We start from the raw sequence: 24,946 nt of genomic DNA, 5'->3' as shown, positions 1-24,946 counted from the left end.
GCGGCCTAGTCGCGGTCGTCAAAGCTAGCTGTCTAGTGTAGGACTGCGCTGTCCTGCCTTGATTGTTCGATTTTTTCCATCAAAGCGCCCGGTCGCCCTTCACTCATTGAGAGCCATGTCGGCCGGACGCAAGGTCTTCCATTGTGCCGTGGACGAAACGGCCCTAACCACCAACATCAGCGAAATCAAAAGATGGACCACAAGCGGCGCCATTACCCTCATCGTCCCTCTTTACAGTAAGTACATTGATTTCCGAGACGCCGTCCTCCGTCCCGCTCGCTCATTAGGTTTTCTGCTGTTTTCCAGCCCTTGAACGCCTACATGCGTTGAAAAGAGCCGGATCCCAGATCGCCATCAACTCCCGTGAGGCTGTCCGCTTTCTCGATCGAGTCACTTCCGGCAAAGATAATATTCCTGCCGATAGCGTCGTTCTCCAAGGCCCGATGGAGCAGTACGAAAATTGGGAAGAGGCGGAGAAGTTCTTCCTGCCGGAGTTTGAGGAGGAAACCGAGGCGCCTACCGGAGATGACGCGGAGGAGCAGTCGCCTCTGGAGACGCCAGCCGAGAAGATGAAGAGCAGCACAAAGAAAAATGGCGCGGCCCCGGATGATTTGTCGCAGATGCTTCTTAACAAGCTGAACTTCAAGACCGAATCCGACGCCGCGTCGATTCCGTCCGCGGGTACGCACAGCAATCCTGCCTCATCACCCTCGTCGAGAAGTTCGCGCACAAGCCCGGAGGAGTCCAATCTGCGCACGGTTGCAAACGGTGGAGTACAAAATGAGGCGACTTTGAAGAATGAGAGCGGACATCGGCGCACTGCCTCGGGGTCCGTGGTTCCTACAGTTCCTGTGGCGCTTCGTCCGCTTCTCAGTGCCATTCTATGGCGCTTGCACAGTGGTCCCGACGCCACTAATGCAGCGAAGACTTGCATCCTCGTCACAAATGATCACGTAACGGGACTGTGGGCTCAGAAGTTCGGTATTGCCGTTAAAAACATCCATCAACTGCGAACTTCCATCCAGTATGAAGAACGAGAGTACAAGAACCGTTGCAAGTACGTTGAAAAGACCCAGGTGTCTGAGCCGAAATCACTGCTCTCATACGAGGACGAAAGTGACGAGGATGAATTGGTGTTCGTGCCTCGTGGCCGTGGAAAAGGAGTATCGAGAGGCGGGGGTCCCCGCGCATCCACCAACCGTAAAACCACTGCTCCCAAAGTGGTCGCAGCTCCCCTGGAGAGTACGGTTGAGATCCCCACGCAGCCCATCGATCCCGATTCTTTCAGTCGATCCTTAGGTCCCAGTACCAAGCAACAGCCTACCGTCGACCTGAGCACCCAAGCTGGGGCCGCTCGTGGTCTTGCTGGCGCATCTCGTGGTCGTCGCGGAGCATCCCGAGGACCCTCTCGTGGTAACAATCGTGGTCGAGGCAAGCTCTGGGTTCCTTGACGGGAAGGCAAAGGTTCGTCAATCGTCCGACTGGCGAACCGGACTTCTGCAAGTTTCTCAAAATAGACCTCTACGGTTGTTATTCGAAGCAGAGAAGGGAATTATCTGCATTGGCTGTACTTCGTACTGGTCGGATTTCGAAAGTTGACCGGTGGCCTATGGATGAGGCAGACGGGTTCTCCCGAGCGTGTGGCATGCATGTACTGGAATGAGGCAGACGATCGCGAATCGAGCACAGCACGGTTCCGATCAGATGGTATCATTTTGCATCGCAACTACGATCAAAAGGGTTTGAAGCATCAGAAATGGTCTCGAGTCTAGCTGCGGGGATCTGAAGATTTCCTATGCCGTTGACTTTCTTTTACAGTGCGAAACACGCTGATGTCTTCAATTCGTTTCCACTTTACAGATGGTACTTCAGGACCCATCATTTTACGGTCCAAAGATCTAATTCTTCCCCTTCAACACGTCCATACTGGAAACACACAGATGGGAGTTGTTGTTTCGTTGCTTGATTTTGTTGGACAATATGATGCCACTCTCAGGATGGTTTCGCAGAAAGGCGGCGGTATCGAGGGTCAGCAAATTGACATGTGTGATGCTTACTTCTTTTATTGTCAGAGTGGATGAGTGTATCCCAGTCTTCATTTCTAAATTCAGTGAGGAAAATTAGCATACAAATCAGACTTTTGATGCGACGTCTTCCGTTTGATGTATGCGGGGTGACATTGGCTGATACTTCCGACTTCTGTTGCCCCGCCGACTCACCCTCATAGGTCCCGTGGAACTGGCCTCCGCATCATCACTTGACCTACCATTCTTCTGTGTCAACACCATCATCACTTCGGACCTCATCACGTTCTCTTCCATCACTAATTATTAGCCTGGTCTCTGCTCTTATTCCATTGCAACTGTTTTCTTCGAATTCGTAACTGCGTCTCGTGAAAGTAGTCAGTTGAGTCTCCGCAAGTATATATCTCAGTCCTCCCGTATCACCACCCCGCTATCGCTATCGCTATCGCTATCGGTATGATGGACAATATCATCATCCCCAACGCCGAAATCGACGAGAGTCCCCTCTCTGCCTCGTCCATGGAACGTCGCAATTCTCTCGAGAAACACCTCCAGACTCGTCCCGACCCCCAGGATCTCAAAGAAAGACATATCCTGCTCGATACTACCGTGGCGCCGTAAGTGACTACCAACTACCACGCCCGAGTCTGAATCCTACATGGCCATGCACGGATACTAAGACATACTCGGAACCGTAGATCTCTCCAGGCAGCCAGAGCAGAACTCGCTCGCCAGCGTACAACAGACAGCCTGAAGAAACATCTCGAGCATCGTCCTGATCGGGAAGAGCTCGTTGAACGTGGGTTTCCCTTTCCTTGAAACCTCTCCATCGGAGATTGATAGCAACGACATGCTGGATTGAAGTATGGATAGAGAATGCTGATCGCTCCATGATAGGTAACATCCTCCCGCATACCAACGCCGCGCCCGCGCTGCAGGCTAACGCAAAGGAGCTCGAGAAGCATATGCTTGCGGATAACCTGGACCAGAAGCTGCAGCGTAGACCGCAGCCGGAGGAGCTAATCTCGCAGGGTATCTTGACGGAGGATGAGGATCCGAGGTGCCCGGCTGTGTAGGCGCAGTAGTCCTGGACGGGTTGATTAGGATTCATGGATACCGATATGGAATCGGGATGGGCAATTGGGCTTTTTTGATGGGTATATGCTTTGAATGGGGGGACGGCAATAGCCTCCGTAACATGCTTATGCTTATGCTGATCTTTACTTGATGATGCACACGCTTTTATGAGATTGACAATGTTATGACTTCTGGTATTACCTACATGGTAACCGTGATTCGTTATGGAGATGAGAACATGCGACCCGGACAACTGCGATGCACGACAGATACGCATGTAATCAATAAACCTCCATATCAACCGGCGCCGACAAATCCGGCGTCCACCCCGACGGCCGCTCACTACCACGCACCAAGATCCCATACGCTGCCCGCTCGACCTTCTCCACACTATTCTGCATAACATCCACCTTCTTCCCCATATCCCGAAACATATTATTTGCATGCCGCCGCGGCACACTCAGCAACTCAAATGACGACCGCATCTCCCTCAAATCAACCACAATACCCGCCTGCGTGGCCGGCAGCTTCGGCAGATTCTGATTCGCACCAGCGCCAGAATTATCCCGCGCCGCCAGATCATCACCGCCGCTATCTGCCTGTCCACCCGTCCCGGTCGACAGCGACGTAATGGCAAACCGCATCATTTCACCCGTCAGATCGAACAAGCCCAACAGGTAATCTTCCTCCGTGACGAGAATCTCAGCGGGAAGGTGTTTGACGACTTCGGCGTGCGAGATGAGGGTTTGGGTCTGTAGGTAGTGGTTGAAGGAGAGGGCTTCGATGAATTCCTGGATGGCACCGCTGAGTTGGCGCTGGTAGCGCCAGCTGTTGAGGCCTGTGACGTCGGGGATGACGTTCTGGAAGAGGGTGGAGATTTGGTCGAAGCGGGTTTTGGTCTCTTTGGCGATTGGGGTGGGCAGGGGAGCTTTTATTGTGCGGATTCTGGGAGATTGTTAATGGTGTTCACTTTGATTCTGACGTGAGGATCATTGATCGGTAGACTAACCGTTGTAACGAAAAGATTCTGGTAGTTGGAAACGTTAGCATATGCGAATTGAGCTGTGCATTGAGTGCGTGTAATTGGGATGGACCAGACAGGGAACTAACATCTTCTTGCTCAGGGCTGTAATGTCTCTGCTTATCTTGATGACCCGTTCTCGGCGGTCGTGGTGCTGATCGAGTTCGTCGCGGAAGGTCTCGAACATGGAGAGAATATGTGTAGAAGGCTGGTCGATTGGTGCTGCGGCCATGCTTGTCTGTGTCGTCTCGGGGCTCACAAGATTGCCCTCCCACGATCGCTTGTTACCTGCCATGGAGTGGTGTTGCTGGGAGTTGGTGTGTTTTGGGGTGATTGTACAAATTGCGTTGGCTGACGGTCATGGTCGTCATTTCTCCGCTAGGCTTAACCATATTGGGGTGATCGTTATCTGATAAGATCTGCATTCAGGACAGCCGACCCTTACTTCGGAGAGTGCGTAGTTTAAGGAATATTCTATTCTATTTTCTGGCTAGATTGGTGTATGAGGTAATTCACAGTATTCATCATAAGAGTATTCATTCTGAATGGGCAATGCGATGCCTCGCCTGCGATATGTGTGCCGTAAACTCCAGAACCCCAAGTGACTTCTACTGACCAAGGAACTTGTACTTAAGAGGAGCGTCACCCGGCTTCAGGCCTCTGATGGTCACTCTTTGGTCGTCACCAGGCACAATGTCCATAGCACTGTCACTGATTCTAACACCCTCACGCTCCTCGAAGACCAGGCACTTAACTGGCTTTTGCGTGCTGATGAGCAGCGTCTGCTCATCCTCCGATTCAGAGACCTTCTTGACCTCAAGACCCCGATCCGAGAGATCAAGGTACTTGAATGGTTGAGGCCAGTCCACATCCCTTGCCACAAGCTGGCCGTCAACCCAGATGCGAGCAGCAAGGACATGAGGTTCGTGGTGGACTTTGTGGTCGATTAGACCGTCCACAATGAGGTTGGTTGTGCCATTGGGCACTATGCTGACGTTCTCGTGCACAATGCGCTCCCGGACTTCAAGGCCAGTGTTGACGGAAAGGAACTTCAGCTCCACCGTGCCTTGGATCTCTTGTTGCCGACTGCTGGCAACCCAGAGTTCGAACTTGCTCGTCTTGGGTGGCTGTGCGTGGGTCACGCTCCAGTCATGATGTTCTCTACGAACACCAACCGCGATAGGGTTCAGCACTCGTGCCACAGCGTAGAACGCAGGCTTTGGCCGCAGGAAATAGTCCACGATGGCCCAGGAGATTGTAGGCCAACAGTCGTTCAGCTGCCAGAGGAGAGCACCACCACAGTGTCTCTCGTCACCCCATTGGCGACGCCATCCCCGGTATCCGAACATCATTGTCTCTGCTTGAACGACCTGTGTAAGGTAAATGTGTGTCTGCATTTTGAGTCAGTCATGAAATCACGTATGGTTACGAGGGCAGCAGCATTGCATACCTCCAGGTCTGTTGCCGTCCTCAAGTTTTCAACAAGGTATGTAGCTATTCTGCGCTCATGGCCGTCGGCCTTGTTATGAAAGTCAAGGACATGCGATTGAGGATACTTGTCCGCTTCGTTCTCCACAAAGTAGTCGATAGTCGACATGTGCGGGAATGCTTCCATTCCAAACTCACTGTTGAATCGCCCGCCGAGGGTATCAAAAATCTGGTATTTCTCCTGCGTGCCGTGCCAAACTATTGCCAGCATTAATTAAGGATCAGTGCAAGTGGGACGCAATGAACGTACCGTTCCATTGATGCATGTCACCAACGGTGGGGTCGGACGTGGTCTTCCCATCACCCCAAGGACTACCAGGGTGATAGAAAGTACTGGGAGAGAATTCTTGAACCACCTCTGGGAGGAGTTTCTCATAGATGTAACGGGCAGGAAAATCAGTCTTCAACCAGCTTTCGGGGTCCTTGTCCTCATAGTTGTAAGTGAGACCTGCCTGCTCCTGAACCTGGTAGTCTTCATTGTTGCCAACCCAAATGACAATGGATGGGTGGTGACGCAGCCTACGCACGTTGTAGACAGATTCCTTTCGGATGGACTCGAGCAGGTTGGGCCAGGTTGGGTAGTTTCCACAGCCGAACATAAAATCTTGCCAAACCAGCACACCGAGTTCATCGCACGCGTCATAGAAGCTGTTATCCTCATAGATGCCACCACCCCATACCCTGCTAACTGTTAGCTATGCATCCAAGGGGATGACGAGGCTAATAATCAAGCTTACCTGATCATCACTTGACGGCCATGAACCATGAGCTCAATCCATTTGCGGTATCGCTCAGCAGTGATGCTGGGAAGGAGATTATCGGCTGGGATCCAACAGGAACCGCCACAGAAGATATCGACGCCATTGATACGGAAGAAGAAGGACTTTCCGTGCTTGTCAGGCTGCTGAATGACCTCGGCGGTTCTGATACCGAACTTCTTGGAAACTTGGTGAAGTTCCTCCTGTTCCTTGTGCAGAGACACTGATACTTCGTAAAGGGTGGCGTCACCGTAGCCATGTGGCCACCAGAGTGAAGGCTCCTTGACATCGAAGGTAGCCTTGGCGGTGCCATTCTCGGTCACACCAATCTCCTCTCTGGCGATTTCTTCGCCATGCAACCTGAGAGTGAAACAAGCCTTGTGCGAACCAGAGTCTACACACTCCACTTCAGCAAAAGCAGTAACCCGAGCACTCTGATGGTCCGAAGCCAATTGCACTTCGGTCCAAAGATCCGCGACTCTTGCGGAATAAACCTCAAGTCGCACTTCTCTCCAGATACCAGCGGTCATGAGGACCGGGCCCCAGTCCCAGCCCCAATGGTATTGGGCTTTCCTTACACTCAGTCTGGAAGGGTCACCATTGAAGGAGGCCCAATTGTGCTTGGGATCCTGCTTGCGAAGCTCTTTTGCACGCAGAAAAGCACAGTCGAAGTCGATTTCTAAAACGTGGTCACCCTCGGCTTCCAGCGCCTTGGTGACGTCGACGCGACGAGCAAGGAACATGTTGTCGTTCTCGAGGATGACGTTGCCGTCAAGCTTGACCTTAGCAAATGTGTCCAGGCCGTCGAATGCTAGGACAATGCAAGAACCAGCAGGAGCAGCTGGTTTCTGGAAAGCAGTTTTGTAGGTCCATGACTTCTCGTTGACCCATCTCGCCTCGAGCTCGTTGAATCCGATATAGGGATCCTTCAACCTGTAGCCCCAGGAAAAGCAATGGTTAGCTCGATCAATTAATGCCGGACTGAAACGTTGCCATACTTGTTATTTGCTTGAAGATCCTGATGGACGACGGAAGGGACAACAGGGACCGGCATCCACGCATCTTCCGATGTGTCTTCACTGTCTCTGAAGCTCCATCCCTTAGATAAAGGGAATTGTTCTAATTTCGACATTTTGACCGTTCTGGAGAGCTCTCTCGAAACGGAACGGATGCTTTGATGTTGTTCAGGAGAATCCGGCCTCGACTGAGAAGGAATGAATGAAATCTTCTGATTCTTCATTCCTCCATCAGCGGGAGAAGCCGCGAATTTAGAGCCAGCGCTCCATCTCTACAGTAACATCTCAACGTCTCCATGACCTCGCAGTATGACGAGATACACGGAGATCCCTCCGCCCCTCACGTGGGAGGCCGACCAAATTGGGCAATATCCTACCGGAGGCTTCTCCACTCCAAATTGGGTTAGCCCAAGTCTCTTCAATAGCTCCTGACTTGATTCTCGCCCCATTTCTCCTCGTTGTTCTTAAGGACAAATTCAGCGTCCTTCTTCCAGTATTATGAAGGGGGCAATGAGCCCTGGGACACATCCGTCTGAGCTCATCAAATGAGATAAATGACAAAACTCTCCAATCTACGACCTCAACTGTCTTCCGGACTGGACGACGTCTGGAGTCTGGACACTATGGAGCCTTGGTGCGGCCCACAGATCAGAACCGTCAGACTCACAAACTCGTCCCCGCACTTTATTCCCTTTTAGGAACGGAAACACCTCCGTCTAGCTCTCTTTGCACAGCACACACTGTGCTTTTGTCGGCTCCAATTCCATACGGACGGGTTGAGATTGCTGAAGGGTGAGCAGTGTTTGAGAAGACACATGGCTTTGTCATTCTTTCAAAGGGTAACTAACTGATTGCGCTGCTCCATCCTTTGTATGCGTTACTCTCGTGCCTTCAAAGTCCGTATTCTGCCATCAGCCTCAACTGTGTGCCTCAATTTCCGGCCTCGCGGCCCGGTAACAATTACGCTTCCTTCTGACCACGGAATTCTTTCCCATCAATTAGGTTACCGCAAGTCGCACCCGGGTCAGGCACAGAGCGAAAGACGCTCCTCAGGCCTTCAGGCTCCCTGCTATGACACCTACGAAACATAGACGTACTCCATCCATATATCTGACCTTAAAGATTTCCCTCAATCGAGATTGTGATTAGGGTGATTGAGTGTGATTGAGTCTGCTACTGGCAATGCTCGCCCCTCATTTAAATTACAGTTCCCTTTTGCCGCCAGCACTAACAGACACCCTTGTCGCAGGATTCCATTCATCGTGGCTTTGAGAATCGACATTAGCACGCCGCTAAAGATGGTCCGACGCTCTAAAATACCAATAATATCAAATTATCAGTAGTCGACCAACCCCTCTTCATTCGGTTCATCAATTGATGGAGTTGTTTTCTGTCCCCACTCACATGAGAAAATCATGGTGTCAGCAACCAGTCCTTCATCTCAAGATGGTTGATCCTTGTCAAGCCGAAACAGTCGATGTGCCAACTGTCAACAAGGCAAGCGTGTGATCAGAAGTGGAGGAAGGAGCACTGAAATGTCGTAGCGTTTTTGGCATAGGGTTCGGTTTGTCTGACCAGACTCAGACTCAGAGTTTACCTTTATCCGTTCTTCGTAATCACTGCGTTCGCTAGACCAGATAGGCTTCCTAAGGCGAGTTTGGCTACTAAGATCGACAAGAAATTGAAACTCTAACAATCCAGATGGCTTGGGGCGTTCTTAATCTGAGAGTCCAGGCAAATCTTGCAAATGACAGTATTACTGGCCTCTGACCTTGTTCTCTCAAGCCCTGGTCAGCTCGAAACTACAGATTTGAGTCTTTAGAGCTTTCGGTATTTCACAGTGAGCACTGTCTTTAGTATCAAAGGAAGATTAGGCACCTCGGTATTTGGGTAGCCAACTTAACCACCAAACTCCAAGGATCTCAAGGGTCACACAAGTCTGCAGCCTTCTAGTTCCGGATCTTGGAAGCCACACTTCTTAGTGCACAGTCAGTCAGTCACAGCCTTGAGTTCCTTACGAGGTCCTCTTAATCGACACAACGGTCTTGGCTTGCCATCGAGTCTCTGATTTGTTTCAACGACACCGAATCTGCACGACTTGAGCGGGGTCTGCGAGAAGGAGGTCAAAGAATCTGCTAATGATACGCCAGATCTGTACCTGAGTTCACTTCATTATAGACTCTTCCTGGAGCTTTTGAAGGCGATCAACTTTGAGACAGTATTGGATCCCTTTCTTTAGCGAATGAGCCACCACTGTGGCGCAGAAAGTATCGTCTTAATTTTAGGGATTCGGACAGAAGGATCTCGTCGTGGTTGGCTGTGAGCCGACGGCTACCGGTGGAGGACAAGCCACAAGACGATAGACGCTATCCTTTGCTTCCTGGAGTTGGGTCTTTTGTCCGTAAGGCGAACCGTCTAATATTGATATCGAATTGCACTAAAATGGGTGCACTAAAATGGGTGCAGGGATCATGTCTCTATTCTCTTGAATCAGTGGCCGTCACTCCCTGCTCATACCAGCCTGTGCGATCTCTTCGTCAACCACTGCTCTTTTGCCACCCGGTATCTGCAATTGAGAAACGTATCAGATGATTTGATCATTGCTACTTGTCTGCAACAAGTATGGGGCCCCATGGTCTTGAGTTTGCGGGGAAATCAACCTTACTCCTGCATGGAAGTATTGTTCGTCAAATAGCAGGTCGCGAAGGTCGCAACTTATCTCCCTGAAGTCGTGGTCGGGTTTCAAGAGTAACGATGTTTTCAACCTTGCGCCATGCTCACTATTATCGTGATATACTTATGCTGCGCAGCGCTCAGGTAGAATTCCGCTTATGGCAGCCGAGGAGGCCCCGGCGCTATCGGAGATGGTCTGCCATGTACTTGAGCAGAACATGGGAATTCTAGTTCTAGTACAACCTATTAAGTCTTAGTCTAGATATCGCATTTCCCCCGTCCCTTGGATTTAAGTCAGCAAGAACAGAGTATCGGAGATGTACTGCAAAAGGGCCAGACCAACGCAAGAAAAGGCCGGTGAGGAAGACTGTCTTTGCTTGACTGGAATCCTAAGCTCAACGACAGGCTTTGTCCTGAATCTATTAAAGTTCGCACACTGGGCGGTGACGAACTAACACATCGTACGCGTCCAACAGGGACAAGAGAAAATTAAATGGAAGAATATGGGACTTGATTGGAATGGATGTTGGATCTACCAATCAGTGATAAATCACGCGTGGCCGGGTGCCTTCCAGCTACCGGCAGGACCGAAAAGCCACTAAGGCAAGGTAGTGGCCGGGTCTAACTGTTCGCCTTTCTCCATTCTTTGGTAATATGAATATTATTTTCCTTTCTCTTTTTCCCTTTCGCCCCTCCCCCGTTTTGCCCCCCCCCCCAGAGGACCAGGCAAATGGAACTGAGCTATGGAAGACAGGATCAGCGAAGTGAGAAGAATCTCGAGACTGTACCACTGTGGTGAGTCACCCATGGCGCCATGCAGTCCAATTGTACAAAGTAGGTAAACGGTAGACCCCGGAATGCGGGGGAGGATGCAGCGGACCAGCACAGTTGATGGCGACGATCTTTCAGGGACTACTCCTTCGCTTCTATTAGTAGCGCTGGAGTACTTGTAACTTGCAGTACGGAGTAGTTTAAAACACTCGGAGTCGAGTCCTAAAATGATCACTGATCATTCATAATGATAATGCACGAAAATAAAAGAGATAATTTTGCTAACGGGAATTGCATATTTCTACTGCATCTTTTCTCTCTCTCTAGTTGTGCTTCGTTCGCCCTTCTAAATCCTCTCACCGTACCTTGAGTTTCACACCCAGTTGATTCGACTTTTTCTCTCATCTTCCTCCCTCATCTTCTTGTAATTGATTGCTTTCTCCACCGACGGAATCATACCACCCACCTGTTTTGTGGCTTCATCTTTATCAACTGCAGGACTATCGTGCCGTGATCCCTTTTTTTTTTAATTTAATCTATATCGTTATCTATATTTTTTTTCTTCTCTTACTATCTCTTTGCGCATTCCCCAGTTTCTCCGCACTTTCGACGACGGCCTTGATCCTGGCAGCCTCTACACCACACCTGCACGAAAAAAAAGTCGTCCGGTCTATACAGATGGCCTTCTCTGGCTGATTAAATCTAGCATGTCGCAGCCGCATGGTGCCTTTAGCTTGCTCAAGTTCTGATCTGATTTGATCAGAGCTCGTTCTTGCCATGTTTCACACCTTTGAGGGTTTTGAAAACCCTGGTGCCTCAACTCCGGCTAAGGGTCGGGAGCGCCAGCAGTCCATTGGGCGGAGAGTCACTACCCTTCGGGCCTGCACCTCATGCCGGCATCGGAAGATCAAATGCGATGGTGAGAAACCATGCGAGGCGTGTAGATGGTATAAGAAGGCCGATCAGTGCCATTATTCAGATCCGCGTCCTTCCCGAAGGTACGTTCTTTTCCTATTTATCTGTGAGCTCTATCCCGAGCTTTCCATCTTTCCGCGGAGTAGACGGAATAAATGAGCTGAACGCGATAGGCATGTGGAAAAACTGTCGACCACTCTAGACGAGTATCGGAGTGTCCTGGAGAAGTTATTCCCCAGCACCTCCCCCGAGGCCCTCGTCAGTCTACCCCGCGAGAAGCTTTTAGAGCTCTCGGGTAAGGGCCCGTCGCAGGCGCAGGCGCAACATCCGGCTTCTCCGGCCACCTCTGCGTCAGTTGACGCGCACGTTTCCCCCATATCCAATGAAGATGGCAACTTGGAATCATTGCAGACGATGCCAGAAGATCCAAGCGATAGCCGAAACCAGAGCACCAGCGATATCACGAATGGAATTTCAGACGATGTAAATGCTCTATCCCTGTCAGCTAAGCAGCCTTCCTCATACCTAGGCGTGTCATCTATACACGCTGTCTTGAAAGTCATTGTCTGGCTTGATCCAGGATCTCTTTCCTATTTCTCTCGGACGCCAGCGACCGCTGCTCCCCGAGATTCAATGCATGATTACTCAACAGCAGCCGAGCATCAGAACTGGCACATCCAATCGTCTCAGCAGCATCCGGTTACACCACCCCAGGCTCATATGCAAGCGACCGATATGCAACTGCTCGACGCTTACTTCACCTGGTTCCAGCCGTTTGTGCCCATGCTGGACGAACAGGCCTTTCGCGAGACGTACCTTTCCGGACACCGCAGAGACGACCGCTGGCTCGGACTTGTAAACATTGTCTTTGCCTTGGGAAGCATAGCAGCATGCCCGTCCGATGACATATCTCACAAGATTTATTACCAGCGCTCTAAAAGCTATCTAAACCTGGATTCATTAGGATCCTCGCACCTGGAAACTATCCAGACTTTGGGGTTGATCGGCGGTTATTATTTACACTATGTCAGTGAGCCAAATCTGGCTTACTCACTCATGGGAGCTGCGCTCCGCATGGCGGCCGCCTTGGGTTTGCACAAGGAGTTTTCCTACAGCCAGGATGCGTCGAACAAACAGAAAATCTCAGCCATGGATCTGAAACGCCGAACATGGTGGTCGTTGTTCTGTATGGATACATGGGGCGGAATGACTCTGGGTCGACCCAGCATGGGTCGTCTTGGTCCCACCATTACAGTGAAGCTACCAAATCACAGAGAAACCGTACGTTTGCTGCCTCTGAAGTATCCCGTCAATTCTAACCACCAGTAGGGAAACGTTCTCGATATCCTTCCCTTGCTTGAAAACATTCGGTTTTGCAAGATTGCTACACAGATACAAGAGGTTTTGGCTGTCGCACCGTTGACGAAACATGCCGAGATGTCCCACCTGGACAGCCAGCTGTTGGAATGGTACGGTAACCTGCCCTCCATTCTCAAAGACCATGAACCATGCTCCGAATCCATTTCGAACACGCGAACCATCATGCGATGGCGCTATTATAACCAGCGCATGCTCCTGTACCGGCCGACCCTATTGAGCTATGCTATGCGGCGAGTTCCCTACATTGCGCTGAGGTCGGAGGAAAGGACCGCTATTGAGAAATGCAGAGAAATAGCCGACACCACCATTCAAGATATATCCTCTACGGCCCAGTCGCATCAAATGTCCGGCTGGAACGCTACCTGGCTCATCTACCAGGCAACAATGGTTCCTCTTCTGGGTCTGTTCCTCAACGACCCCACAGCGAGTGATCCCAGAGCGTCTGTCCAGTCGTGTCAGTCGCAGGTTCAGACGGCGATGATGGTATTGGCACGGATGCAGCTCTGGAGCCCCACGGCAAAGCGGACGCTGGAAGCCGTCTCAAGAATACTCGAAGCCAGCAAACGAGGCTCTGATATGGGCGGCGCAGCGAGCGGCCACGCCAGTGGAAGCTGCGCCCAGGGGCGCGAAAGCAACATGTCGGGAATGATGCCTGGAGTAGTCTCAGCACTGACCGAAACCGGCCGAGGTGTTGCGATTGCGAATGACGGTGGAATGGTAGATCCGATGGCACCGCCATTCATGGACGAGACGACCGGCCAGCAACTTTGGGATTTCCTCAGCTGGAGTGATTCAACCATATTATCTGGATTCTCGGAGATTGAGAACCCAAACGACATGAAGTGCGGCGGCAATGCCCCTGGCTTCTATGGCAGTCCTATGACCGATTCAACTTATTACATGCATCCATCCGTGCCCTTTTACTCGCTTACTCAACCATAGGGGGAGCCTTATATCATTCTGGGGATTCTTGATTGTCTTTTATCTTTAGTGTACTCTTTGCTTGATATCCAATCTTTTGTATAAATGATCTGGCACTTTCGTTATATGTATACCTCGGCTTATGGACGTGCGGGAATATTATGGCGATACGTGGGAATTACGGTGGGAATCATGAAACGACGTATACGAGCTGGTCAAGCGCGTATTTATTGATGATCTGAGCTATGGACATGCAAATACCAATTCTTGATTGAAATCACATGTGTATCTCTCAACTAAGGTACATTTTTTCTGCTATAGTTGATGATATGTGATATGATTGGCCGCTGCCTAGCATCCTGCTGAGTCAGCCATCCATTGCAGATCGCCAACAAAACATCAACCCAATTAGTCCACTTCCTTATGGCCAGGTAAAGACCAGACCAGAATTAGCATTAATTGACCATGGTTGGATTATACGGTTACCTATAGCACAGTGGACGCATGAAACTGTCCATGAAATAATTGCTAAAGACTCTGAACATCCTAGCGTCGCTAGCTGCTGTGCCTACCGGCTATCCAGAGTCAAGAGTCCAGACAAACCAACCTATCATCCCAGTCGGGACAGCCTGGCAGCTGCTGCAAGACCACCATGACAAGCTTCTTCAATTCCCCCCCAAAAGTCATCGGCGCGTCGATCGCTCTGCGCGCCGTGCTACTAGTCTACGGCGCCTGGCAAGACGCCCACTCCCCCATCAAATACACCGACATCGACTACCTCGTCTTCACCGACGCAGCGCGGTACGTCTCGCGCGGTACATCGCCCTACGCGCGCGACACGTACCGCTACACCCCGCTGCTCGCCTGGCTTCTCCTCCCGACGACTTGGGACACCATCCCCGGCTTCTTCTCCTTCGGGAAGGCGCTGTTTGCGCTCGCGGATGTTGTTGCGGGCTGGTTGATTGCCAGAGTGCTCGTCTCGGCGTATGGGATGAGTCAGGAGCGGGCGCTGAAGTACGCGAGTGTCTGGTTGCTGAACCCCATGGTTGCGAATATCAGTACCCGCGGCAGCTCGGAGGGGTTGCTGGGGGTGTTGGTTGTGGGGTTGTTGTGGGCGGTGCTCAGCCGGAGGGTGAGTCTTGCGGGAGTGATTTTGGGCTTGGGTGTGCATTTCAAGATTTACCCGTTTATTTATGGGCCGGCGGTGATTTGGTGGTTGGATGCGGAGAGGGATGGTTCGTCTTCCCCTGGGGGTACACCTACAGCTAGAGCTAGAGCTGCGCAGGAGAAAGACAAAGGGCAAGACATCCTGTCCAAGATGGTCAACTTCCTCACCCCGGCCCGCATCCACCTCACGCTCGTCGCACTGGCTACCTTCTCCGCCCTCAACGTCTCAATGTACATCCTCTACGGCCTCCCCTTCGCCCACAACACCTACCTCCACCACCTCACCCGCATCGACCACCGCCACAACTTCTCCCCCTACAGCACCCTCCTCTACCTCTCCGCTGCGGGCGGCGCCCGCACCGCCTTTGAGTCGCTTGCTTTCATCCCTCAGCTGCTTTTGTCGGTGGTCGTAATCCCGCTCGTCCTGGGGAAGAAGAGCCTGGCGGGGACGATGCTCGCGCAGACGTTTGCGTTTGTGACGTTTAATAAGGTTTGTACTAGTCAGGTATGTCGACCTCCTTCCTGTCCATCTTTCGATGGTAAATGCTGATGTCCGTAGTATTTCCTCTGGTACCTCATCTTCCTCCCGTTCTACCTCCCGTCTTCATCTTTGATGAAGAATCCGAGAAAGGGGGTGATGGTTGGACTGCTATGGGTTGTTGCTCAGGTGTGTCCCTCACTCTTTATTCCCCTACTGATGTTGATTGTGATGCTGATACCACGAATTTAGGCACTCTGGCTGCAACAGGGCTATAACCTCGAGTTCCTGGGTCTGTCGAGTTTCGTGCCGGGGTTGTTCCTGGCGAGTTTGTTTTTCTTTGCGGTCAATGTTTGGATCCTGGGGATTATTGTTGAGGATGTGGGTGGCTTAGCTTGAATGCCTTGATTCTATGATTGGTGTCGGCATGTATATTAGTGGGTAAGGTAAACATGACATTAGCATTACATTACACTTCGAGGCACATGGCTTTCATTCATTCCATTGATTCATTAAGCTATTCCGCCATCCATCAGACGAACGCAAGGGTATTGTACTCTGAACAAAAATTTTTAATCACGTGGCTAACAGGCATCAGGTAGGGTTAGATCGAATCATCTCTCTTCGACTCTCTCGAGTCTAGCAATCTGGCATCGCATGGATCGTCGAGCCAGAATCCAAGATCAAGGCTTCCCCGCATCCGCGATGATCCTGTACGCGCAGGCATGTATACTCAAGGGCCGCGCGCGCGGCAGAACGGCCCCGACGATCTGCGAGTTTGACCCGTACTGCGGGTAGATGCCGTCTCGGAGCTCGACGAACCGTGCCTGCGGGCGGAACTCATTCAAGGCATACAGAATCCGGTCGCTCCAGAGGCCGGTACATAAATTCCCCGAAAGCTGAAAGTACGGATTCAGCAGGGGACAGGCCGAGTCGAGATCGATGAACCGGATGCGAATCTGATTCAACGACGGATGGACTCCGAGGCTCTGGACCGCCCCCACAACCAGCTTCTCGAACGAGCGGATGAAGTTCATGTTCCCGATGCCGGAAAAGTCCTCAAAGAATGGAAAGACCGAACCCGCCTTCTTTTCACGGCAGCATGTCTTGACTGCCAGGTCTAGGTATCGGAGATTTGACGTTTTCGGCCAAGGCGGCGACGTGTTGCTGGTTGCCTGGAAAAAACATGCGCAGACCTTGCCTGTAAAGGTCAATGACATGAGTCTGGGGGCGAGTTCTCCCAACAGACGACACAGGTGTGGCGGTTGCGCCCCATCGCTGAACCAGGAAGAGTGCGTGTTTTCCTTGTTCGAAAAGCCTTCCAGGCTGATGTTGAGATGAAGTAGTGAGGGCGGTGGATTGACCAGAATCTTGGCAATGGTGTCGTAGCCTTCAATCTTCGGTTTCGCGTATGCACAGTGCCACTCTTGCAAACCCGGCAACGCCTGAGACAGGTTGCGCCAGTGTTGGTAGTCTCGCATGATATTCCACGCTCCTCGCATAACAAAGATCTGTATGTTCGGCAACACCGGAAAGCACTCCTTTCCAGCCAGCCCGTATGGATCGTTCCTAAAATGACGAATCATAGGCGGTTTCTTGCAATGGCCTCCTTCAAGGGTGAGAATCCGCGCCTCGGGAAAGCACGCCTTTACATGGTGGAAAATGTCCTCCAGGGTGGCATTGTGACTGGACAGGTAGAAGGTGTGGCCTCGCGGATGAAAGGTATCAGGATTCTCCCACGTCATTGTGGCATGCAGGAGAGCCGTCACATCCATCACGGCTATGTGCTCGTCATGGAAGCGCCGGCGCGGCTGATAGACGGTCACACTCCGGGCTGCCCGGTTGCCCCAGACCGGTACCCAGACCTCGACCTGACGGACATACTTGGCCAGATGGGGATGTGCACTGAACCAACTTGCGCTCTCCGCCAGTTCATCCGTGGTGCCCTTGATCTTGACTGTCACGCCTGGTTAGTAGCAAAAAGAGAGCAGCAGAAGAGCACAACTGACTATGTCTGTAGATTCGATCTTGCACGAGAACCCTCCACACTGGCGATATAAGGGCAAGATCGGAAAGCACCTTTCTCCTGGGATGTCGTAGACACCTGCTCCAATTACGGGCAGACTTCCCAGGAGCCCCCATTGTAAGCGCCGAAACACGTTCCCCGAACAGATGGTCAAGAATGGCCTCGTGAACTTCGGCCGGGAGATCATGGAAGCGCACCCCGGACCGATACGGCTGGGATCCAATCGACTTTACCTGCAATTCCGCCGCCGTAAAAGTCGTAGTCTGGCAGTCCGGCTGACCAGGTTCAGTGGTGGAAGGAATCGGGTCATCGTGGATCTCAAATCCGGCGCTAGCACTTCGGCTTGCTTCCTTGGAGTATGGAAGGGTAGAGATTACTGGAATTCTCTCCAGGGAGTTGACAGAGATAGGACGAGGGGGAGGAATGGTCGAGATCATGTGGGGCGATGATGGGGATGAGAACAACTCAGAGGACATTTGGAGTAGGACGAAGGAAGCGCAAAGAAGTCACCCAACGCCAGAAGGGCGAAGCGAGAGTCGTAAGTCGTGAGGATTGTGAAGGTCTACAGTCTCGCAGAGATCAGTAAATCTGTCAGCGAACGTCGACAATGGGCCGTATGTCAAACATGAGGCTGTGCGGAGAAGATAGAAGGCTTCGAAGGAAGCAACAACCAGATAAGACTGGACCAGAAGGAGGGGATACCGGCAAGTAATAAACTCAGGTAGCATCAAGAGCAGCCAATGTATGGCATGGCAGCGATAATGCTGCGAGAAAGGATTCCTTTTGCACCAGTCATGCAGAACAAGAAAGAGGGGGAGCAATAATCAAGCAATCAGGTCGTGGTCGTTGGGCAGCGTCGGAGAGAATAGGCCTGTATTATTATTTGAGGATGTAGACAAGGAAGAGGTGAGTTAAGAGAAGGGGAAGCAGAATGGTAGAAAGATAAGAAGAGACGGCAAAGGGAATCAAGGGACGCAACCAGGCGCTGGGGGAAAAAGAAAAGGTGGAAGGAAAAAAAAAATTATGAGACAGAAAAGGGTAATATTAAGAATTAATACTTGCAGCGCGAAAGTTGATCAATCCCGGGATGGGAGGGAGATCAATCAGTAGGGGGAAATACGTAGTTAGAGATACATCGAGAGAGGTACATAACAGATGGGGGTGTGACCGGCAGAATTCTCCAAGGCTGTCATTATTCAAGGCGGACAGGGTAGATAAACAACTCATTATTAGTATTCAGATAGATCATCTGCTGGAAAGGAAGCTAATTTTCCTGTAATAATGTAATTAGCTTGTTAATATTATATTGATATGCAATGAACAATAATAATAGTGAAGCAGTACTAGTACAGTGATGTGGAGCATGCTATTTTTACGTCTAAAGGCATCACCAGATACTTGGAAAAGCCCATCTAAACCGGCGCCTGAAACCTTCAACTATGCTACAACTTGCTGGCGCAGATTATCCTGGTTAATATATCTTCTCATCATACCATCTATACATCTTGAGCTGGATTGATGAAGTTCATTCTTCTATTGTTTGTTTCACCACCCAAATGGGTCAGCCTCAAGGATCATCCAGGATCCATCGTACCCACTAGTCACATCAGCCTGTGCGCCCGGCCAAAGCAGCGGGAGTTGCTCTCAACTCAAGTACGATGGCTAGAGAGTACTCTGCAGTGCCGTGGGTCTGTAGAAACTTCCATCCAATCTTAACTAGCCTCTTTTCATTCAAATGATCAAGAAACGAGAATCCTCCAGTCCGTTCACAACGAACTTCTCCGTACTCACTTTAAATATGTCAAGAGCCACTATTGTTATGGGTAGACCCGCAGTTTCTAGCTCAGCCTAGTCTAGACTCCTCAGTATCAGGAATAAGGACCCGCACCTACTAAGAGACCTTCATCCGCTCTGTATTCTCAAGATTTCATATATATTTTACAACATAATTGCGACGCCGTTATCGCCGGCGACGAAACCTAAATCGAGGCTCATCATCACTATCCGAATCACGTACTTCTCGAAGCCGTTTCTGACTTCGATATGCTGGTGTAGACTCGACCCTAGACACAGACACAGAAACAGACTGGGACTGGGACTGGGACTGGGCACGAGATGACACATCACGGCTTAATGAGCGCTCGCGCTGGCTCTCTGATGGCCTAGGATCCGAGGTTGCATGGCTAGTGACCCAGTAATGATCGCCGATGCCAAAGTCCTTCCGTGTCACCTCCTCCAAGGGGACAATAACAGTCTGAATACGATGCCGAGGTTGACCCGGCTCACCTTTGCGGCGAAACTTTTTGAAATTCTTGCGCCCATTCCATCGCTCATCCCATCGACTGTCCTCTGCGACGCCGGGACGAGGCTTGATTTCCATCTCTTCCACAATGGCTAGGTTTCTGAGTTTCTCAACGTCCGTATCTCTGAGAGAATCTTGGAGAGCTGCCTCTTCCTCTTGCCGGCGCTTGCGCTGGGCGTCCTCTTCCGCTTCCCGATGCTGCCGCGCCGCCTCGAGCACGTCCAACTTTTGTCGTTTGGGTCTGCGAGGTTCGTCTGTTTTAGGAATGCTTTGGGAGTCTCCAAGGCTGCGCTGCACAGTCCCAGCTCGCCGACGCTTCATTGCTGTAGCGCCGGGCAAGAGGCTGGAAACTAAATCTTCTTCGTTGTCGAGAATACTGGGCTGTTGCGAAAAGATTTCGGATGAAGGCGGTATGTCTTGAACCGATTGCGAATTAATCATATCCGCTCGTTCGTTTTGCGTGTAGGTGGGAATCGAGGATATATCAAATTCATCATCAAAGGATTTCACTTTGCTGCTAATGGGCCGAATCCTCGAAGACTTGACCTTCTTTCTAGCTGGCTCACTTTGCTCCTCGACCGCTTGCGAATCACCAATCACCTCGGCGTGTTCATTGGGAGTCGCGGGAGGTTGTGATACTGGCGTTCGCCCAACCTCAGGGCTTGACTCCGTTTCGGGCAAAGGCTGGCACAGACAGGACGCATCATTTGCGAGAATGGCGTCAAGGAATTCGTTCTGCTCAATAACTCGCTGATCTGTCATTAGAGCAACTTGGTTGCTCAGTTCAATTGACCACTTCTCCCATTCGCCCTTGGAACGGAATCGGACAAGGACTACCCCTCCGGGGCCATCCCTCTCCCCACCAAGGCCTTTCTGCCCAGCTGCATTCTTCATAAACTGGACAATTTCCTCAGCAGTGGTTACCCCATTTTCTAGCGGGTATAGCAGGGCTTTTCCGTGCCCGTTGCTGATCGGATCCTGCAGGTTGCTGAATTGCGAGGCATCCCAGAAAACGAAAGTATAGTCCTCGAAGATGTTGATTCTGTCAGCCCTCGGTGCAAATGCCTCTGCGGGCCGAGGGATGGCTTCTTTCCCCGGAGGTGGGAGATGCTCTGTCGGGTCTGGCCACGCAGCGTCGAAATCGGTTTCCAGGGGCGATAGTGACTCCAGATTCTCCAAATCACCCGGGGTCGCCGCATAAACTAGCGCATCGATGTATGAGTCCTGTACTATGTATTTCCCATTCACCAGCGCCTGTAGACCTTTGGCCGTATTGCGCTTGCTTTGGACAACGTGCGTGGTATGGCCGACAACATACGGAATGATCGTTTTGATGTCCAGATCTTCGAGACGCGAGCGGACGTGTGCCAGGGGATCTTTCGCTTTGAGTTCTTTCGAGGAGAACGAGAAGCTGAGGACCGTAGGCTGCCACTTGATCCTGAGAACAATCCACAAATGAGTTGTTGTTATTTCATCACAACGGGAGTGCTTACCGCAGTGCATGCTGGTATCTTCCTAGTTTGATGATATGTTCGTCCTCAGTCAATTTCTTATATCCACCTTTTATTGACTCCCCATCGACCGTCGTCCCGCATTTGGAGTTCTGGTCGTGAATGGTGATTTCTGACTTCGTGTAAATATGTGACTGCGCCGAATTAGCAGAGCGGTGGAAATTGGGATCAGGGGATATCGTACGCCATCGCCAGGTTTGACCGGTGACACTTCAATCACCATGTGTTTTCGGGATATCGAAGAATGCTGGATGGCATGACGGACTGCGATAAGGCTTTGTTAGTACATGTTGCTGTACAGCGTATAGAACTCCAGAAGAGTGGCCGTACCGCCATCTTGCTTTATCCGACCGAAGAGATACTTCTTCCCAGGCCGCAGCCACACGCGCTTCCCTAGTTAAGAGTAAGTCAAGACCAGACCCAGAGGTGGCAATAAAAAGTATTTAATACCCTCTAAGAAATCCCCTTCTGAATCCAAAATCCACATGAGGGGCAGCAGACGCAGGCAGGACGCACGGAGATAGCTGACCGCTCTGACAGGACGGTCCTGATGACGCTGAGAACCACGTCAAACAACACGGGCTGAAACGCGAGGTCACGTGAATAGGCGTCTCAATAGCTGCCTGGTTAGGAAAGCCGCGCGACACCAGTTTCAACGTCACCATCTGAAAGATCACTGGGATAAATATGACATCGAAAGATGAGGAGCCTGACGGAAATGGTCAGGCGCCTTCGGAAGAGGCGTCTGACCAAGACGAAACTTTGAAGTATCACTTATTAGGACCGTCTTTGACCAAGGCGGGTCAGGATGCGGTTGACCAGCGAAAGGTATAGACTATGCAGTTCTCCATATTAAATACACAGAAGCTAAAGATAAAAAGGTATCTGAGATCATATATGATGCATCTAAGGGCTCCAAATTCTTCCATCACGAGCAGACCCGGGATAGGATATTAACAGCCAAAATCGAGCGCATATTGAAGGAAAAGGCTCGTCTAGAGAAACTGGACCTGTCTCATGATCTGAGAAAGGCCGACGAGCTGATTGCGGATTTGGAACTGACAAGAGATCTGTCTCAGTACGTGGTACACGTTGACTGTGATGCATTCTTCGCAGCTGTTGAGGAGCTTGACCGGCCGGAGCTCAAAACGGTGCCCATGGCTGTCGGGAAGGGGGTCCTGACGACGTGTAACTACGAGGCTCGAAAGTACGGATGTCGAAGCGGAATGGCATCCTTTGTGGCCAAGAAGCTCTGTCCGCAGTTGATATGCCTTCCTCAGAACTATGAGAAATACACCGCCAAAGCGCAGGAGATTCGCGCTATTTTCGCGCAGTATGATCCTCTCTTCGAGAGCGCAAGCATTGACGAGGCGTATCTCAACATTACTTCTTATTGCACAGAAAACAATATCGACCCGGAAGAGGCTGTTAGTCGTATGCGGGCGGAGATCTTGGAGACCACGAAAATCTCAGTCTCTGCAGGTATCGCGGCCAACGCGAAGATCGCGAAGATCTGTTCCAATCGCAACAAGCCTAATGGACAGTTTTGTGTCCCTAATGAGAGAGAAGCTATTATGGAGTTCATGAGAACTCTCCCGGTCCGGAAAGTGAACGGTGTCGGCCGCGTGTTTGAACGTGAACTCGATGCAATCGGCATAAAGACATGCGGTGACATTTATCCTCAGCGTGCCCTTTTGACTCGATTGTTCGGCGAAAAAGCATTCCACTTCCTGATTCAGTGCTTTCTCGGCTTGGGCAGAACGCAGGTCCAGCCCGTGGAGAACTATGAACGAAAAAGTGTCGGCACAGAGCGCACGTTTAATGAAATCGGCGACAAACAATTACTTCGAGAAAAACTCTGGGATACGGCGCAGGAACTTGAGAAGGACTTGGCTCGTACAGAGTGCAAAGGTCGTACGTTAGTTCTCAAGGTCAAGCTGGCCACATTTGAGGTGCTTTCCAGACAATGTCAGCCGCCCAGAGCAGTTTCTCTCGCCAAAGATCTTTACGCATTCTCACTTCCTATGCTGGCGAAGCTGGAAAAGGAGATCCCGAACATGAAACTGCGTCTACTTGGCCTCCGCTGTACCAACTTGGTTAGCACGAAGAAAGTGGATGTTAACTTCTTTGGCGCGGCATCGCAGTCGAGGTCTGTCGCTGGCAGAAAGCCCGATGCAATGACTGAACAGCAAATCGGTGCCGAGGAGGCTTTCGAGGCTGCTGCACGCCAGGAAAGGCAAGACGACATCAACGAGCTGGAGCAGCTCAGCCAGGAAATTTCCGACACGGAGCAAACGAACAAAGGAGGCGACACCGCCATACTTCGTAAGTCAGCTAAGTCAGAAAGTCAACCGCAATTCTGGGATTGCCCAATCTGTTCAAGGCCTCAGGTCGCGGAGGACAAAGCATTCAATGATCACGTTGATTATTGCCTCTCAAGGGAAACCATCAAGGAAGCCGTCCAGTGTACCGCCGATGAATCTGAAGTAGTCCCAGCGAACGCACCGAAGGTAATCGGACGAAAAAGAAAGGCGACAAAAGAGTCGTCTCACGAACCTCACGACCCACGGCAAAGGCGTCTTTTCTTTACATGACACCTCCAGAGCCGTGCAAGAAAAGCCCTTTCCATATGGCCGACATAAAGTATCGGCCCATCACATTGTTATGCAAGACCAAAACTATTAAACCGATCATTCGAGGTTGTCGCTGCGGCCAATCCGAGTCCATCAGTAGACACCGATCGGTTCGACGGCGCCGTTGAACTTCGCTGACGAAGCAACCCCTTACTTCTGTTCGTGTCACAGATATGCGAGGCTATCGCATAAGGAGACCAGCGCCACGCAGGGAGGAGATTTCATTTTGCAGCTCTTGTTTCTTCAGTCTGGAATGATCCCGTCATCTCCTCGAACCATAACATTGTGGCAGTCGTCTGCTCTTGCATGCAGCAGCTTTCCTAGACATTTACCACGTCATCTTCTATAACGAGGGGTGTAAATCTCCTACCGTGATGAATTCCGAGGGTAAAATCTTTGAAGCAGTTGATCTTAAAGCAAACTGTGGCATCAACAAATCTCTTGTCATATAGTCTAGACTGTATTGTTATAACTTATCCAACACGATCCTTAGCTAACTGGGGTTCTTCATCATGTGATTCTTCGGCCTAGCACCAATACCCCTCGTGTTTGTTCAAACAAGTCAATCGGCATTCTTTATGAGGTCATTGAGCTGGTCTGACCCAGTAACTGTGTTGATGAACATCGATCAGCCCATGCAAGAACAGTAACCGGAGCGCGAACAACATGATCACGATAACACCAATTCCCCGAAAAGGCGCACCGCCACACGGGATCTCCAGGCGGCTGACGGATATCTAGATAGATTTAGTCAGATTATCATGATTTTCGATCTGAATATCCGG

The 24,946-nt window shown here is 50.9% G+C and overlaps 8 protein-coding genes across 8 annotated transcripts; 5 read left to right on the top strand and 3 right to left on the bottom strand.

Moving 5' to 3' along the window:
• Positions 1 to 115: 115 nt before the first annotated feature.
• ALT_2827 (uncharacterized protein) lies at positions 116 to 1,451 on the top strand (the record flags this gene model as incomplete). The annotated part of the gene is made up of 2 exons (XM_033559172.2): positions 116 to 236; positions 307 to 1,451. The coding sequence occupies 2 exons, from the start codon at positions 116 to 118 to the stop codon at positions 1,449 to 1,451; spliced, it is 1,266 nt and encodes a 421-aa protein (XP_033415063.2).
• Positions 1,452 to 2,480: 1,029 nt separating this feature from the next.
• On the top strand, positions 2,481 to 3,100 carry ALT_2826 (phosphatase and actin regulator; the record flags this gene model as incomplete). Its single annotated transcript, XM_033559173.2, has 3 exons — positions 2,481 to 2,641; positions 2,723 to 2,823; positions 2,922 to 3,100. The coding sequence occupies 3 exons, from the start codon at positions 2,481 to 2,483 to the stop codon at positions 3,098 to 3,100; spliced, it is 441 nt and encodes a 146-aa protein (XP_033415064.1).
• A 282-nt stretch (positions 3,101 to 3,382) lies between these two features.
• ALT_2825 (beta-mannosidase B) lies at positions 3,383 to 7,500 on the bottom strand (the record flags this gene model as incomplete). The annotated part of the gene is made up of 8 exons (XM_033559175.2): positions 3,383 to 4,046; positions 4,111 to 4,128; positions 4,212 to 4,473; positions 4,739 to 5,513; positions 5,573 to 5,808; positions 5,861 to 6,291; positions 6,348 to 7,301; positions 7,367 to 7,500. 8 exons carry the CDS (start codon positions 7,498 to 7,500, stop codon positions 3,383 to 3,385), a joined length of 3,474 nt encoding a protein of 1,157 aa, XP_033415066.2.
• Positions 7,501 to 11,605: 4,105 nt separating this feature from the next.
• On the top strand, positions 11,606 to 14,065 carry ALT_2824 (uncharacterized protein; the record flags this gene model as incomplete). The annotated part of the gene is made up of 3 exons (XM_033559176.2): positions 11,606 to 11,826; positions 11,917 to 13,024; positions 13,073 to 14,065. The coding sequence occupies 3 exons, from the start codon at positions 11,606 to 11,608 to the stop codon at positions 14,063 to 14,065; spliced, it is 2,322 nt and encodes a 773-aa protein (XP_033415067.1).
• Positions 14,066 to 14,696: 631 nt separating this feature from the next.
• On the top strand, positions 14,697 to 16,088 carry ALT_2823 (glycosylphosphatidylinositol-alpha 1,4 mannosyltransferase I; the record flags this gene model as incomplete). Its single annotated transcript, XM_089599438.1, has 3 exons — positions 14,697 to 15,701; positions 15,771 to 15,878; positions 15,942 to 16,088. The coding sequence occupies 3 exons, from the start codon at positions 14,697 to 14,699 to the stop codon at positions 16,086 to 16,088; spliced, it is 1,260 nt and encodes a 419-aa protein (XP_089456181.1).
• A 284-nt stretch (positions 16,089 to 16,372) lies between these two features.
• Positions 16,373 to 18,152, bottom strand: ALT_2822 (uncharacterized protein; the record flags this gene model as incomplete). The annotated part of the gene is made up of 2 exons (XM_033559178.2): positions 16,373 to 17,646; positions 17,699 to 18,152. The coding sequence occupies 2 exons, from the start codon at positions 18,150 to 18,152 to the stop codon at positions 16,373 to 16,375; spliced, it is 1,728 nt and encodes a 575-aa protein (XP_033415069.2).
• Positions 18,153 to 19,675: 1,523 nt separating this feature from the next.
• ALT_2821 (DNA damage response protein RcaA) lies at positions 19,676 to 22,015 on the bottom strand (the record flags this gene model as incomplete). Its single annotated transcript, XM_033559179.2, has 5 exons — positions 19,676 to 21,455; positions 21,511 to 21,662; positions 21,713 to 21,792; positions 21,859 to 21,921; positions 21,979 to 22,015. 5 exons carry the CDS (start codon positions 22,013 to 22,015, stop codon positions 19,676 to 19,678), a joined length of 2,112 nt encoding a protein of 703 aa, XP_033415070.2.
• A 200-nt stretch (positions 22,016 to 22,215) lies between these two features.
• Positions 22,216 to 24,018, top strand: ALT_2820 (Y-family DNA polymerase; the record flags this gene model as incomplete). The annotated part of the gene is made up of 3 exons (XM_089599437.1): positions 22,216 to 22,356; positions 22,410 to 23,853; positions 23,912 to 24,018. 3 exons carry the CDS (start codon positions 22,216 to 22,218, stop codon positions 24,016 to 24,018), a joined length of 1,692 nt encoding a protein of 563 aa, XP_089456180.1.
• Positions 24,019 to 24,946: the final 928 nt, after the last annotated feature.

Source organism: Aspergillus lentulus (genome assembly GCF_001445615.1).
Source record: "Aspergillus lentulus DNA, contig: Alt05, strain: IFM 54703, whole genome shotgun sequence".
NCBI lineage: Eukaryota > Fungi > Ascomycota > Eurotiomycetes > Eurotiales > Aspergillaceae > Aspergillus > Aspergillus lentulus.
The sequence above is the reverse complement of the archived record's forward strand: the minus strand, read 5'-3'. Positions and strand labels throughout refer to the sequence as shown.